Source organism: Bufo bufo, chromosome 2, assembly GCF_905171765.1.
Source record: "Bufo bufo chromosome 2, aBufBuf1.1, whole genome shotgun sequence".
In the NCBI taxonomy this organism is placed as follows: Eukaryota; Metazoa; Chordata; class Amphibia; order Anura; family Bufonidae; genus Bufo; species Bufo bufo.
The window spans coordinates 741,476,161-741,491,821 of NC_053390.1; the positions used below are offsets into that span (position 1 = coordinate 741,476,161).

At 42.7% G+C, this 15,661-nt stretch overlaps 1 protein-coding gene across 2 annotated transcripts in view; it reads right to left on the reverse strand.

Annotated features, from left to right (window-relative positions):
• Positions 1-1,588: 1,588 nt before the first annotated feature.
• LOC120990276 (toll-like receptor 1) overlaps positions 1,589-15,661 on the reverse strand; it is a 28,242-nt gene continuing 14,169 nt past the window's right edge. For both annotated transcript variants that reach the window (XM_040418987.1, XM_040418988.1), the window contains one exon: positions 1,589-5,427. In XM_040418987.1, coding sequence (XP_040274921.1) covers positions 3,061-5,409 — 2,349 coding nt within the window. In that variant the 5' untranslated portion in view covers positions 5,410-5,427 and the 3' untranslated portion in view covers positions 1,589-3,060. The remainder of the gene's footprint in view (positions 5,428-15,661) is intronic.

Below are 15,661 nucleotides of genomic sequence, written 5' to 3' on the forward strand. Positions count from 1 at the left end.
CACATTTATGTCTAACAGTGTGACGCTATTCATTGTTACAACCGGTTTTCATTTAGATTAGAACATATGTGGACATACAATTAACCAACCTATAATAAGTGAACTAATAGGTAGTGTCGACTGCTGTGCTAATTTATCAATCAGACTTATAGCTTGCATGCGTGACACCTTTTGTAACGAGTTGATGAATACTGTGGAAATTAACCTATTGCCATTGCAGAAATGTTTGGGTCTATTTATGACCATACATACAGCCATACTCTATGCCATTTAATGTGTAAACAGCAGCCATGTATTGCAAGGGTCCTGCATTGGCGGCCATTGGACCAGGATTACATTGAGATCAGTTATTTGTATTCATATTTTATTGTATTTACTATGTTTTAAGTTATATAGTGTATTGGATTAATCATTGTACCCATTCACAACCACAACCAATTATTGAAATAGAAATCCCAGTGGCTCAACCTCTCACCGTAGATGGATAAGGTGCTCACCTTATTGGCCCACCCTCAGGCACAGAGAAAGAAGGTAAATAGTGAATCAAAAAAGGGGCACACTCAGATGGGGGCACTGAATAAGTTAAAGTATACAATTTATTAAAACATATACAAAGTAAACAAACCCCTAAAAATGGCATACAACAACCATACATAAAATAGCCCTATATGAAGGCAGCACCTATATAACCTATACTAGCTATACACCGCTTGAGGAGCAAGTGTGTACAGCTACGTCCCTAGCTGCTTAAAATCTATCCGATGATATAGATGAGATCTGTATCAGCTCCGCACTGTGATGAGTGCACCAGATGGTACGTCCCGTTTACAAATGCGCTGTAATGTGAATAGCCGTTACACTGTAAAGAGACCTATAGTAATTAGTCTACTCAGACTTATGGCTATCCCAGCAGCATAGGAACATACTTCAAATGTAGTCCAGTTCATACACGTGATAAGTTCATAATCAGTCACTTATTGCAGCTCAAAGATATGCCTCCGTAACAGTGCCCAGTGTATGCACAGCTGTATCCCAGGCGGCCGCACACCAGCGGCATCCCACGTGGTGTGCTAGACCTGAGCGTGGCGTCCCACGTGACCTGGTTGCTCGGGAGACCGGATTACGCTGAAGTGACGCCACTAGTGAGGGACGGCTTTCACCGGATCCAAATGTTACCGATTTTCTTTCTTTATCTCTTTGTATGTAGATAATGTCTCTACTGGACTAATGAGGCGAACGCTCACTCCTTATGCCACAGTGCGGAGCTGATACAGATCTCATCTATATCATCGGATAGATTTTGAGCAGCTAGGGACGTAGCTGTACACACTTGCTCTTCAAGCGGTGTATAGCTAGTATAGGTTATATAGGTGCTGCCTTCATATAGGGCTATTTTATGTATGGTTGTTGTATGCCATTTTTAGGGGTTTGTTTTCTTTTTATATGTTTTAATAAATTGTATACTTTGACTTATTCAGTGCCCCCATCTGAATGTGCCCCTTTTTTCATTCACACAACCAATTATTGTTCATTTGTATTACTTATATGTTGTAATAAACATCAACACATTTTAGACATTATTACTTGAGTCATTTTACTTATGGCAGTTTATGTTTATTGTACTTGTTCTAAACCCTTTTCTCATGTGCAGCGCCCTGATATTAATGACTCTTTAAAATGAGGTCTAGAGCAGAACATTTAAAATGCTTATGGCATTTTCTTTACAGAGGTCACAATCATACATACTATGCAGGCAGGGGAGGACTGGCCATAGATCATACAGGGAAACTTCAAGGGGGGGGGGGGGGTGCCCAGGGGTCACGTAAACCCTCCTCATGGCTGCCAGCCATGGTGAGTAATCATCTGACGCCCCCCTTCCTGACTTGTGAATTCAACTGTATTGCCATCCTAAGGCAACTGGAGAATGAGGCCAAAACGTGGCAGCTGGTTCTGGCCACCATAGAGGGGGAGTTTTTGGGATCATATTTTGTGCTGATGGTCAGTATTTTATGATGCACTGTGGTATTTGGCTCTGCTGGGGTGGTATAATTTTCTGCAATATGATATTGCTGGCCCCTCCTACTTGTGTTGACCCTTCCCTCTGTCAATTTTGGCCACACTACAAAATATTGCCACTTTTAGGGTTTTTTTCAGGGCCACTTTTAGTTCCCAGTGCACCCCTATATGCAGGTCAGCAGGAATTCACTTAAAGGGAACCTGTCCGCTCATTTTTGGAATATAAATTGACTAAGGTACCTTTTCAACCTACTAATGTTGCTTCCAATGTTCCATTTTCCCAAATTGTGCTGAAAATTAGATTTAATCCTGGCTCATGTTGTATGCAAATTAGCCTTTTTAAGTCAAGGAGGCTGGTACAACTTAATTGATGTTCCTTACGACAGGGAATGTCATCCCATTGCCTCTGTAAGTGGTGTTTGTTGTACAGCACCTGGCTTCAAGGCTCCAGTTTGCATGTGTCACACAGCGCACCAGGAAAGCTCATCTCTGGAAAGTTTGTGTGCATTGCTGGAGTACAGAGGGCTAGGAGCACGCTCTCCAGCTGCGCGGTGCTTCACATTGAAGTCTTCAAGCCAGGCCCTGTATGTTGTATTTGAATAGACTTAAAGAAGAAAAGAAAAAAAAAAAAAAGTAATGAGTATCATAATCTTTATTTTATTTCAATCTGATCCCCAAACCAGGAATGGGGCAGGTGCCCATGGCAGGGTTTCAGAATATGCCCTTGACGTTGAGTGTAAATGGCTGTTGAATGGACAGATCTAGTTGTCTCCCAGGTACTACAGCATTATCAGCAACTTGGATGCAGAATTTAATTGGTTATACAAAAAATTTTGGTGGCTGAACACCAATTCCCAGTTGTGTCGCACACTCTGCAAGCCTTAATGCAGACTATACAAGGATATCAGTTTCAGATGAATTCTTGTAAGATTGTTTTTACATTTTTACCTCTGAAGATCCCAATGCTTTATAACTTATCATCACCTCTTAGATGTAGACAGTTCCTTCAATCGTGAATATTCCTGCTTGTTGATTATAAAATACTCAATTAAATACAAACACTTCTTCATCTTCCAAAGGGATATTTGCTTGAATGGCTTCTCTGAGATTAGCCCAAAATAGCCCATGTTTGCCTTTCTCCTTTGGCCACTCTGTGTAACTCCTGTGTTTCATGATCGCTTTTAATTTACTATACTTGTTGGGAATAAGATACTGGGGTATTGGATCTAATAAAATAAGAATTAAATTATCAGACTTCTTGCCAAATAATGAATGCTGTGCAAAATACAGCTCATAATGGCACCATTCACTTTGAATAAAATTTGGAGAGAGTACAAAGATAGACTTGAAACTTCTTTCTATGCAGTTGATGATATTTTCAACTATTGTTTTACCTGGCATAAAATGTCTTTCATGGTGGCAAAGTTTTATGGAGTTATCGCCTTTTTCAAGGTTTGGAATCAATGCATTTTTCACCCACTCATAGTCTTCATGGCTGTATGAGATGAATGCATGAAAACGTTTGTCCACCATAGTTTCATCATTCTTAATACGTTTTATCCTGTACTTTCTTCGAAGCCATTGAAAAATCATTCGAATATACCATGGCAAATCAAAATATCTGCATAGAAAAAACATGACGATCAGTAGCACCACCATAGTGCCAACAATGAGACCTACTAAAATGAATACGTTGCAAGATATTTCAGAAGGATGGAAATCCTTAAGGATAACATCTTTGAATTCTTCTGGATACTCACACATGAAAGATTGAGGCCATCCTATGAGGTTCTCATGTAAGATTTCGGCAGTACTAATGAAGGCTTTTAATTCACAATTACATTGATATTTATTTTTTCCAGACACTATCTGCTTAACATTTTGGCATTTGGTAAGTTGTTCCTTGGATGGGGAATGTATTAAGTTTTCATCAATGTTCAAGTGTATTAAGTTCTTACTTATGTAACTGCAGTCCGGTATGTGGCTTAGTTGGTTGGATGACAAGTATAGCTCCTTCAAAGATTTTAAATGGTTAATGTCTTTGACGCTTGATAATTGGTTTCTGGAGAGATCAAGGACCTCAAGGTTGGTGGGCAGACAATTAAAGATGGAATCTGTGATTTTGTTTCTAGAAAGGTTTAGAAAATGAAGACTTTGTGACCATTCACATATGGCATTGAAATCACTGTACAGTCTGTTACCACTGACATCTAAGTGCTTTAGAGTGTTCATTGTGGACGTCATGGATGTTATAAATGATAGTCTTTCTAATATATTATTTTGCAAATTAAGGAATTGAATATTAGTTAGAGTCTTACAACCTGTAAAAATACCATCTACGATTCTGTTATTGGTCAGTATTAGGGACTGGAAAATACTAAGCGATGGAGGACAAGAGAAATGTGTAATTTCAGCATCTGAAATGGTGAGGTTCTCTACAGACATTTGTGAAAATATGAACAAAGGATGTATAGAAGAACTATAGAGGAAAACTAGTGGAATAATATTTTCAAATGTCAAAGACTTTAGTGAACCCTTTGAAAAGTCAATATACTCATAATTAAACTCTTTTATCAGAGTAAACCTATAGATGAACAGATGCTCGACTGTTGAACGCCAGCAAATTTGTAGAATTTTGGCCATTTCACGCCATGGCATTGTGATGTTGCTGAGAATGAGCTTGGACACCTTTGATTTCTGGATTATCATGCTGATATCGCTAACTGTAAGATCACAAGTTGCTTCACATAGTATATTAGAGATTTCTAGTTTTGTAGAAATGTTAAAATCATTGTATAAAAGTGTTGAGTCTGTCAATGTCTGAGGTAAAACCACATGTAGCTTTTCTGTATTTAACAACTGGAGGCTTCCAGATTCATATTGCTCAAGATGTTCAAACCCCAAAAATACAGTATCCAATTGTTGGTGTGCAATATTCATGAAGTTATTTCGATCTATCCTTGTCACACTCAATCCAAGATGTCTTAATTTTGTTAAGATGGCAAATTCCTTGCATAGGAAAGTGGTTTTAAAAAAATTGTATGACATATTTAGATGAGTGATACCTCTGATATACTTTAGGGTGCTGCAATTTATAGTCCGCAGCTTATTGTGTGAGATGTCCAATTGTTGTAGAAAAGTGTGATGTTGGAAGACTGAGAAATCTAATTCTTCAAGTGCATTATAAGAAAGATCCAAGATCTGGACGTTCACATACGGGTATGTCTGAAAGATACTTGGTTGGAGTCTAGTTACATTACAGTGACTTAAATCTAACTTTGTGCCAAAGAGGGAAAGTCTATAAGGCAATGAGCATTCTTCTCCAATGATACTGCCCATCAATGTATATGGCAGAAGGAAGTTCATCCAGAATCTATGATGTTTATCTGACATTGTGGATTTTCTTGCTATCTATAAAAAAAGAAGAAATCATGAAATTCTTTGCTTAGTGTATAATCAAGATGTAACAATACAACATCTTTTGTCAAAAATATTCAGCTTATTTTAAAGAGATTAATGTGAAAATCTAAAAGCATGCATCACATAGTACATGATAATATCTTTATAACACTGCTAGAACCAGCCCTGTACCCCTCATGGATCCAGAGATCTCCCCATTGATTGCTCCAATTGCTCTGCTAGATTTAGTTCAAGCTGCCATCTCAGGGAGTGTGTCCTTTCTCAGGGGTTGTGTCCTATCTGCTGTAGCTGGTGGCAGTTGAAGGATGGAACTAAGCATGTGCTTCCATCTCAGTGAGCAGGACAGAGATATTAGAAAAAGAGCAAACAGCAGGTGACGCTATACAGATAGATTTCAGTTCATAACTCGGTAGCTAGAATACAATGCAATTACAAAGGTTTCGGGGGGGATGGGGGGCTTACCGCCGAGCAGAGCAGACAGCTTCCACCGCATCTCCCTGCAAACAGCCAATATCTGTGGCCATCCATCCAATTAAACCCCACAAGCAGGCTTGTTCTGACCACCACTGCACTCTCCTCCTCACCACCAGCGTGGGGATCCCTCTCCCATCCATCGGGGCACCCCGGATTGGGACTTCGGGTCGGGGCCTAGTTCGGCGTACCGGTCCTCGGCCTAAATTTCCAAAGGAAAGGTCTCAGACTCTTAGCCATAGCGGCAAGACACACTCCTCAAATAAGGGCCGGAGAATCGTACAGAGGTCTCTGAAGTACCCGTTGAAGCAGGCCCGGCACGGATCAGTCCGACGCTCACCATCTTCAGGCAAGTGCCCTCATACTCTTCACTGCCTAACCGCTCCCGACAGATGGCCGACACACATCAGCGGCACAGACAACTGCCTCCTGCATCGGTCTCAGCTTAACATCATACCTCACCGGGAGCATTCTGTCGCGGCCAAAAATATTGTGACCTAATTGTCTGTGCAGACAGCTGCCTCACAGGGGCCCCTGCTTGGATAGTGCTCCTTTCCAGGACCCAGAGCCCTTCCAGATTACCTCTTTTGCCCTGCGCACCTGGTCAACAACCATCTGCTGCACTCACTGTGTTTCCACCCTCCACTTATGAAAGAGCCTTGCTCTAATTTATCCTGGTTTGCCCTAGGTGAATCTTTTATACAAAACCAATCGAGATCACGATCTTTCCGGGGTCTTTGGCCCAATTTTTCTAAGCCTAGAGCCGAGGAAATATGCAGGCTAACTAGTATCTTTGCCATATAGAGGGGAGACCACTTTGTTCTGTGTCCATCACACAAACACGTGTTGCCCATCACTGTGTACAAACAACCCATCTGACCCCTCACCGGGATTTCCATCACCTTGGTCCTCACTATGGTCAAAGTAGGCAAACCGGAGAGTCTGCAATCTCCCACTAAGAAAAAAGCACAACCTGAGATGGAGAAATTCTGGAAGAAAGGGGGCGCTCCTTCTTCAACTGCTTCTAAAGATAAGACATTGCCTCCACCGGGAAGTAACCATCTAGATAGTCTCACCCCCGAGAAACCAAACAGAGATGAACCCCAAGAAGTGGATCAGATCCTATCAATATCCCAATCCGCAATGCAGCGAATTATTGAAACAGCCCTTAAACCACTTAAGAGCGACCTCTCGGACATTAAATATGACGTCCGCAATATTGGCCTCAGAGTAGAGCAACTGGAAACAAATCAGGCATCTATTGTCACGTTTGGGGAGGCCAAAACAGCCGCCTTTCACTCATGTCACTCCCACCTCAACGCCGTTCTTTCTCATCTGGAAGACCAAGAAAACAGGAACAGAAGGAACAACCTTTGGATCCAGGGCGTCCCTCAAACTATTCCTCCCTTTTCTCTAATGGACACTGTTTACGACATTCTGAGATCCTTGCTTTCCGAAGAGGAGGCCCCTGAGCCCACAGAGCACTCCGCCAGAGGCCGAGGGAGGGGGACCCCCCAGGGATATAATTTGCAAGATTTTAAATTTCCTGCTCCGCGAAATTATCTTAAGGTCAGCAAGACCTATCGTCTCTGACCCTTAACAAGTGCAAATGTCTCAAGTCAATAACGGAGGTCCTAAGGAGAAAGAAAATTGCCTATAGGTGGCTGTTTCCATTCGAACTCTCCTTCACCCTCAATGGCTCAATGAAGGTTATCCGTCACCCGGAGGACCTCCCTTCTATCTGCTTGGATCTACATCTGGATGCTTTATCTATCCCTTCCTGGCTCCAATTCTCTGATATCCTGGATCTCCCTCGGTTCCCTAAGATCTTGCCGTGGCAGACCGTGAAGGGGCCAGCTTCAAGAAAGAGATCCGCAATCTCCAATGAGGACTGAATTTCTTTTCTCTCATTTCTAGTTCAAACCACAGAAGCTGTATGCTCAGGTAACACCATCTTGCTCTAAATGACCCTCTCCCCCATAGGGAGAGTAACTATCCATTTTTGAGAATGTGTGCTTATTGGCGCCTGGGGTCAGAGGGGGGCCCCCTCATTTATCGGCCCGGTGGGTCTCCCATCCCCGACCTCAGGGTGTGATACACACCCTCCTATATAGGTCCTAGTGAGATATCCCTATAGTATTGCACTGTTTCTATTTTTGTTCCTATTTGGTTCACATTGTCTACTAATTTTCCTTTTACATGACTACTGTTCACCTGGTCTCGTGGAATGTCCACAGAATTGAATTGTCGTGGTCCTCCAAGGGACTCACTTCAAAGCAGGTAAAATCCCTATACTCACACACACACCAGCTACTCACAGTGGTTCCACTCATGTCACCCCACCTCTATGATTAGAGGTGTCTCTATTGCCTTTAAAAGAATCGGTCCCCTTTACGATCTGTTCCAGCATATCCAAACCGTAAGGCAGATTTTTGTTCCTGAAAGGCACAATTGCCAACACGACTGTCTCCATCGCAGGCTTATACGCCCCGAACAGCAGTCAAGCTCAATGGTTAAAGGAGGCAATCAGACGATTCGGCTCATTCAAAGAGTGCCTCTGCATAGTGGGCAGAGACTTCAATGTAGCTATAAAACCCCATCTAGACTCTTCCTCAATGAAGTCTCACTTGTCCTTCTGGAAACTCAGATCCATGAAACTGGCCCTACAGTCGTTGGGAGTTAGAGACACCTGGCGCACCCTATACCCATCACATCGGGACTACACCTACTTCTCTACCTTACATAATTCATGCCAAAGACTGGACTACATATTTGTATCCACCCCTCACCTACACCTAGTGTCTAGAGCACGTATCGGACAGATCACCGTTTCAGACCATGCACCGGTGTGTCACAGTAGGTAAGATAAGGGAAGGAAACAGAACACGGCAAAGCAAACAAAACAACTGACTAGGCCCCAAATGCTAGGGAACAAAGGGGTCACCTCCTAGCAATGCCTAAAACACTTTCCCTAAGCTGCTATTCCCATGTGCATATCTGGATTGTAGATATGCACATGCCCACGTACCTAAGACTATAACACACTGAACCAAACCCTCAGCTGTAGGGAATAGGGAAAGAGGCACCCAGCTCCTTCTACAACCGAAGGCGCTAGCATCACCCTAGAGGCCTAGTCAAAACAGACACAGAAGGAAAAAGGGAAAAGGTCCTATCTAGAGATGTGTTGGAGAAGACGATCCACCAAAATTCCAGAGCTCACACAAGGAAGAACTATAACCCGCAAAGGCTATAGGGAGAGGGTGGAATAAATAGCCTCACCAATTACCTAAAGAACAACATCTGGGAGGAGGTGGGATTCAGCTCAAACCCACAACAAAACAAACTGTCAGATTGAGTCAGGTGCAGCAACTCTGACAGATCTCCTCAGAACACCCACAGGGCAGGGCTTCACAAGGTGTTCATTGGGATAAGGATTCAGACACTCCCTAAATGTGCTTACACTTGGAGCCTGAACGAACTCCTCCTCAATAATGAGCTCTACAAACAGAGGATCTCAAAGGTCCTCACCTCTTATTTTATTGAAAACGTGTCTGGCTCTGTGTCCCCAACAACAATTTGGGAGGCCCATAAGGCTGTGGTCTGAGGTGAATTTCTTTCCATTGGCACATATGCTAAAATTTGCAGGACCAAGGAGGTCAATTCTCTCATGTCTGAAATTTCTAGGCTAGAGAGGTCTCATAAACAATCCTTGGCCACTTCGACCCTAGTTGAGCTTACTAAATTGAGAGAGCAGCTAAGACAGCTTCTTAACTTTAACCACCTCAGCCCCCAGTGCTTAAACACCCTGAAAGACCAGGCCACTTTTTACACTTCAGCACTACACTACTTTCACCGTTTATTGCTCGGTCATGCAACTTACCACCCAAATGAATTTTACCTCCTTTTCTTCTCACTAATAGAGCTTTCATTTGGTGGTATTTCTTTGCTGCTGACATTTTTACTTTTTTTGTTATTAATCGAAATTTAACGATTTTTTTGCAAAAAAATGACATTTTTCACTTTCAGGTGTAAAATTTTGCAAAAAAAACGACATCCATATAGAAATTTTGCTCTAAATTTATAGTTCTACATGTCTTTGATAAAAAAAAAATGTTTGGGTAAAAAAAAAATGGTTTGGGTAAAAGTTATAGCGTTTACAAACTATGGTACAAAAATGTGAATTTCCGCTTTTTGAAGCAGCTCTGACTTTCTGAGCACCTGTCATGTTTCCTGAGGTTCTACAATGCCCAGACAGTACAAACACCCCACAAATGACCCCATTTCTGAAAGTAGACACCCTAAGGTATTCACTGATGGGCATAGTGAGTTCATAGAACTTTTTATTTTTTGGCACAAGTTAGCGGAAAATGATGATTTTTTTTTTTTTTTTTTTTCTTACAAAGTCTCATATTCCACTAACTTGTGACAAAAAATAAAAAGTTCTATGAACTCACTATGCCCATCAGCGAATACCTTGGGGTCTCTTCTTTCCAAAATGGGGTCACTTGTGGGGTAGTTATACTGCCCTGGCATTCTAGGGGCCCAAATGTGTGGTAAGGAGTTTGAAATCAAATTCTGTAAAAATTGACCTGTGAAATCCGAAAGGTGCTCTTTGGAATATGGGCCCCTTTGCCCACCTAGGCTGCAAAAAAGTGTCACACATCTGGTATCTCCGTACTCAGGAGAAGGTGGGGAATGTGTTTTGGGGTGTCATTTTATATATACCCATGCTGGGTGAGAGAAATATCTTGGCAAAAGACAACTTTTCCCATTTTTTTATACAAAGTTGGCATTTGACCAAGATATTTATCTCACCCAGCATGGGTATATGTAAAAAGACACCCCAAAACACATTCCTCAACTTCTCCTGAGTACGGAGATACCAGATGTGTGACACTTTTTTGCAGCCTAGGTGGGCAAAGGGGCCCATATTCCAAAGAGCACCTTTCGGATTTCACAGGTCAATTTTTACAGAATTTGATTTCAAACTCCTTACCACACATTTGGGCCCCTAGAATGCCAGGGCAGTATAACTACCCCACAAGTGACCCCATTTTGGAAAGAAGAGACCCCAAGGTATTCGCTGATGGGCATAGTGAGTTCATGGAAGTTTTTATTTTTTGTCACAAGTTAGTGGAATATGAGACTTTGTATGAAAAAAAAAAAAAAAAAAAAAAATCATCATTTTCCACTAACTTGTGACAAAAAATAAAAAATTCTAGGAACTAACCATGCCCCTCACGGAATACCTTGGGGTGTCTTCTTTCCAAAATGGGGTCACTTGTGGGGTAGTTATACTGCCCTGGCATTCTAGGGGCCCAAATGTGTGGTAAGGAGTTTGAAATCAAATTCAGTAAAAAATGACCTGTGAAATCCGAAAGGTGCTCTTTGGAATGTGGGCCCCTTTGCCCACCTAGGCTGCAAAAAAGTGTCACACATCTGGTATCTCCGTACTCAGGAGAGGGTGGGGAATGTGTTTTGGGGTGTCATTTTACATATACCCATGCTGGGTGAGATAAATATCTTGGTCAAATGCCAACTTTGTATAAAAAAATGGGAAAAGTTGTCTTTTGCCAAGATATTTCTCTCACCCAGCATGGGTATATATAAAATGACACCCCAAAACACATTCCCCACCTTCTCCTGAGTACGGAGATACCAGATGTGTGACACTTTTTTGCAGCCTAGGTGGGCAAAGGGGCCCATATTCCAAAGAGCACCTTTCGGATTTCACAGGTCAATTTTTACAGAATTTGATTTCAAACTCCTTACTACACATTTGGGCCCCTAGAATGCCAGGGCAGTATAACTACCCCACAAGTGACCCCATTTTGGAAAGAAGAGACCCCAAGGTATTCGCTGATGGGCATAGTGAGTTCATGGAAGTTTTTATTTTTTGTCACAAGTTAGTGGAATATGAGACTTTGTATGAAAAAAAAAAAAAAAAAAATCATCATTTTCCACTAACTGGTGACAAAAAATAAAAAATTCTAGGAACTCGCCATGCCCCTCACGGAATACCTTGAGGTGTCTTCTTTCCAAAATGGGGTCACTTGTGGGGTAGTTATACTGCCCTGGCATTCTAGGGGCCCAAATGTGTGGTAAGGAGTTTGAAATCAAATTCTGTAAAAATTGACCTGTGAAATCCGAAAGGTGCTCTTTGGAATATGGGCCCCTTTGCCCACCTAGGCTGCAAAAAAGTGTCACACATCTGGTATCTCCGTACTCAGGAGAAGGTGGGGAATGTGTTTTGGGGTGTCATTTTATATATACCCATGCTGGGTGAGAGAAATATCTTGGCAAAAGACAACTTTTCCCATTTTTTTATACAAAGTTGGCATTTGACCAAGATATTTATCTCACCCAGCATGGGTATATGTAAAAAGACACCCCAAAACACATTCCTCAACTTCTCCTGAGTACGGAGATACCAGATGTGTGACACTTTTTTGCAGCCTAGGTGGGCAAAGGGGCCCACATTCCAAAGAGCACCTTTCGGATTTCACAGGTCATTTTTTACTGAATTTGATTTCAAACTCCTTACCACACATTTGGGCCCCTAGAATGCCAGGGCAGTATAACTACCCCACAAGTGACCCCATTTTGGAAAGAAGAGACCCCAAGGTATTCGCTGATGGGCATAGTGAGTTCATGGAAGTTTTTCTTTTTTGTCACAAGTTAGTGGAATATGAGACTTTGTATGAAAAAAAATAAAAAAAAAAATCATCATTTTCCACTAACTTGTGACTAAAAATTAAAAATTCTAGGAACTTGCCATGCCCCTCACGGAATACCTTGGGGTGTCTTCTTTCCAAAATGGGGTCACTTGTGGGGTAGTTATACTGCCCTGGCATTTTACAGGGGCCCTAATGTGTGGTAAGTAGGTAAATGACCTGTGAAATCCGAAAGGTGCTCTTTGGAATGTGGGCCCCTTTGCCCACCTAGGCTGCAAAAAAGTGTCACACATCTGGTATCTCCGTACTCAGGAGAAGGTAGGGAATGTGTTTTGGGGTGTCATTTTACATATACCCATGCTGGGTGAGAGAAATATCTTGGCAAAGACAACTTTTCCCATTTTTTTTATACAAAGTTTGCATTTGACCAAGATATTTATCTCACCCAGCATGGGTATATGTAAAAAGACACCCCAAAACACATTCCTCAACTTCTCCTGAGTACGGAGATACCAGATGTGTGACACTTTTTTGCAGCCTAGGTGGGCAAAGGGGCCCAAATTCCTTTTAGCAGGGCATTTTTAGACATTTGGATACCAGACTTCTTCTCACGCTTTGGGGCCCCTAAAATGCCAGGGCAGTATAAATACCCCACATGTGACCCCATTTTGGAAAGAAGACACCCCAAGGTATTCAATGAGGGGCATGGCGAGTTCATTGAAAAAAAAAAATTTTGGCACAAGTTAGCGGAAATTGATTTTTTTGATTTTGTTCTCACAAAGTCTCCCTTTCCGCTAACTTGGGACAAAAATTTCAATCTTTCATGGACTCAATATGCCCCTCAGCGAATACCTTGGGGTGTCTTCTTTCCAAAATGGTGTTATTTGTGGGGTGTTTGTACTGCCCTGGCATTTGAGGGTCTCCGCAATCATTACATGTATGCCCAGCATTAGGAGTTTCTGCTATTCTCCTTATATTGAGCATACGGGTAATGAGATTTTTTTTTTCCGTTCAGCCTCTGGGCTGAAAGAAAAAAATGAACGGCACAGATTTCTTCATTCGCATCGATCAATGTGGATGAAAAAATCTCGGCCAAAAAAAGAAAAAAGGAGGGGAAAGGCGTCTGCCAGGACATAGGAGCTCCGCCCAACATCCATACCCACTTCAGCTCGTATGCCCTGGCAAACCAGATTTCTCCATTCACATCAATCGATGTGGATGAATAAATCATTGCCGGGATTTTTTTTTTTATATATACAAAGTGTTTGCCAAAGTATATGAACACCGCCACCTCCTCAGCTCATATGCCTTGGCAAACATATCTTTTACTGCAGAGGAGAAATCTCGTCTTGCAGCGCCGCATACACCGACTTGCGTGTAATCTGACAGCAGCGCAATGCTTCTGTCCGAATGCACATCAGTGCTGCAGCTGGTCGATCGGATGGTCCACCTGGAAGGTAAAAAAAACAAAACAAAAAAGAAAAAACCAGGCCGCAAAGCAATAACTTTATTAACTTTAGAACAGAACATATTAACTTTTTTAAACTTTTTTAACTTTTTTACTTACCGGTAATTTTTTTTTTGTTTTTTTTTTTTTACCTTTATAGAACAAACCTCTCCTTCCCCATGGGACAATGTGCAAAGCGCAAATCGCCCAAAGATGTGGCGAAGTACGTTATGCACTTTATCCCAGGTGAAAGGAGAGGTTTGCAGCAGCTGTGAGAGAAAGGGCCCTAATAGCCCTGTGTGCCTGTCCTGGTGAGATGTGATCCCTATGCTAGGTGTACCTGTGTGTGGTACTTCCGGAAACACTCTCCTAAGCATAGGGCAGGGTGGTCCGGACAGTCAGGACAGAAATAGCGGGTGTCACGCCTTATTCCACTCCTGCTACAGACACGACATTTTTTTCGGGGTGGCGGTTGGGTTGAGGTACCAGCAACGACACTGGGGAAATGTCGCTCGTGTAGACGGCTAACTACACTGGTGGATGGGGCCACGGAACCTCCTGGGTAAAGGAGGTTCTCGATGATCTCTTCCTGGAATTTGAGGAAGGATCGTGTTCTCCCAGCCTTACTGTAGAGAACAAAACTATTGTAGAGCGCCAATTGAATTAAATATACAGACACCTTCTTATACCAGCGTCTGGTTCTGCGGGAAACTAAATAGGGAGCCAACATCTGGTCATTGAAGTCCACCCCTCCCATGAGCGCATTATAGTCGTGGACTGAGAGGGGCTTTTCAATGACACGGGTTGCCCTTTGAATTTGTATTGTCGTGTCTGCGTGAATGGAGGAGAGCATGTAAACGTCACGCTTGTCTCTCCATTTCACCGCGAGCAGTTCTTCGTTACACAAGGCAGCCCTCTCCCCCCTTGCAAGACGGGTGGTTACAAGCCGTTGGGGGAAGCCCACGCGACTAGTTCGCGCGGTGCCACAGGCGCAAATCCGTTCTAGAAACAAATGCCTAAAGAGGGCCACACTTGTGTAAAAATTGTCCACATAAAGATGGTACCCCTTGCCGAATAAGGGTGACACCAAGTCCCAGACTGTCTTCCCACTGCTCCCCAGGTAGTCAGGGCAACCGACCGGCTCCAGGGTCTGATCTTTTCCCTCATAGATCCGAAATTTGTGGGTATAGCCTGTGGCCCTTTCACAGAGCTTATACAATTTGACCCCATACCGGGCACGCTTGCTTGGGATGTACTGTTTGAAGCCAAGGCGCCCGGTAAAATGTATTAGGGACTCGTCTACGCAGATGTTTTGCTCAGGGGTATACAAATCTGCAAATTTCTGGTTGAAATGGTCTATGAGGGGCCGAATTTTGTGGAGCCGGTCAAAAGCTGGGTGGCCTCTGGGACGGGAGGTGGTGTTGTCGCTAAAGTGCAGGAAACGCAGGATGGCCTCAAATCGTGTCCTGGACATAGCAGCAGAGAACATGGGCATGTGATGAATTGGGTGCGTTGACCAATATGACCGCAATTCATGCTTTTTTGTCAGGCCCATGTTGAGGAGAAGGCCCAGAAAAATTTTAAGTTCGGAAACTTGGACTGGTTTCCACCGGAAAGGCTGGGCATAAAAGCT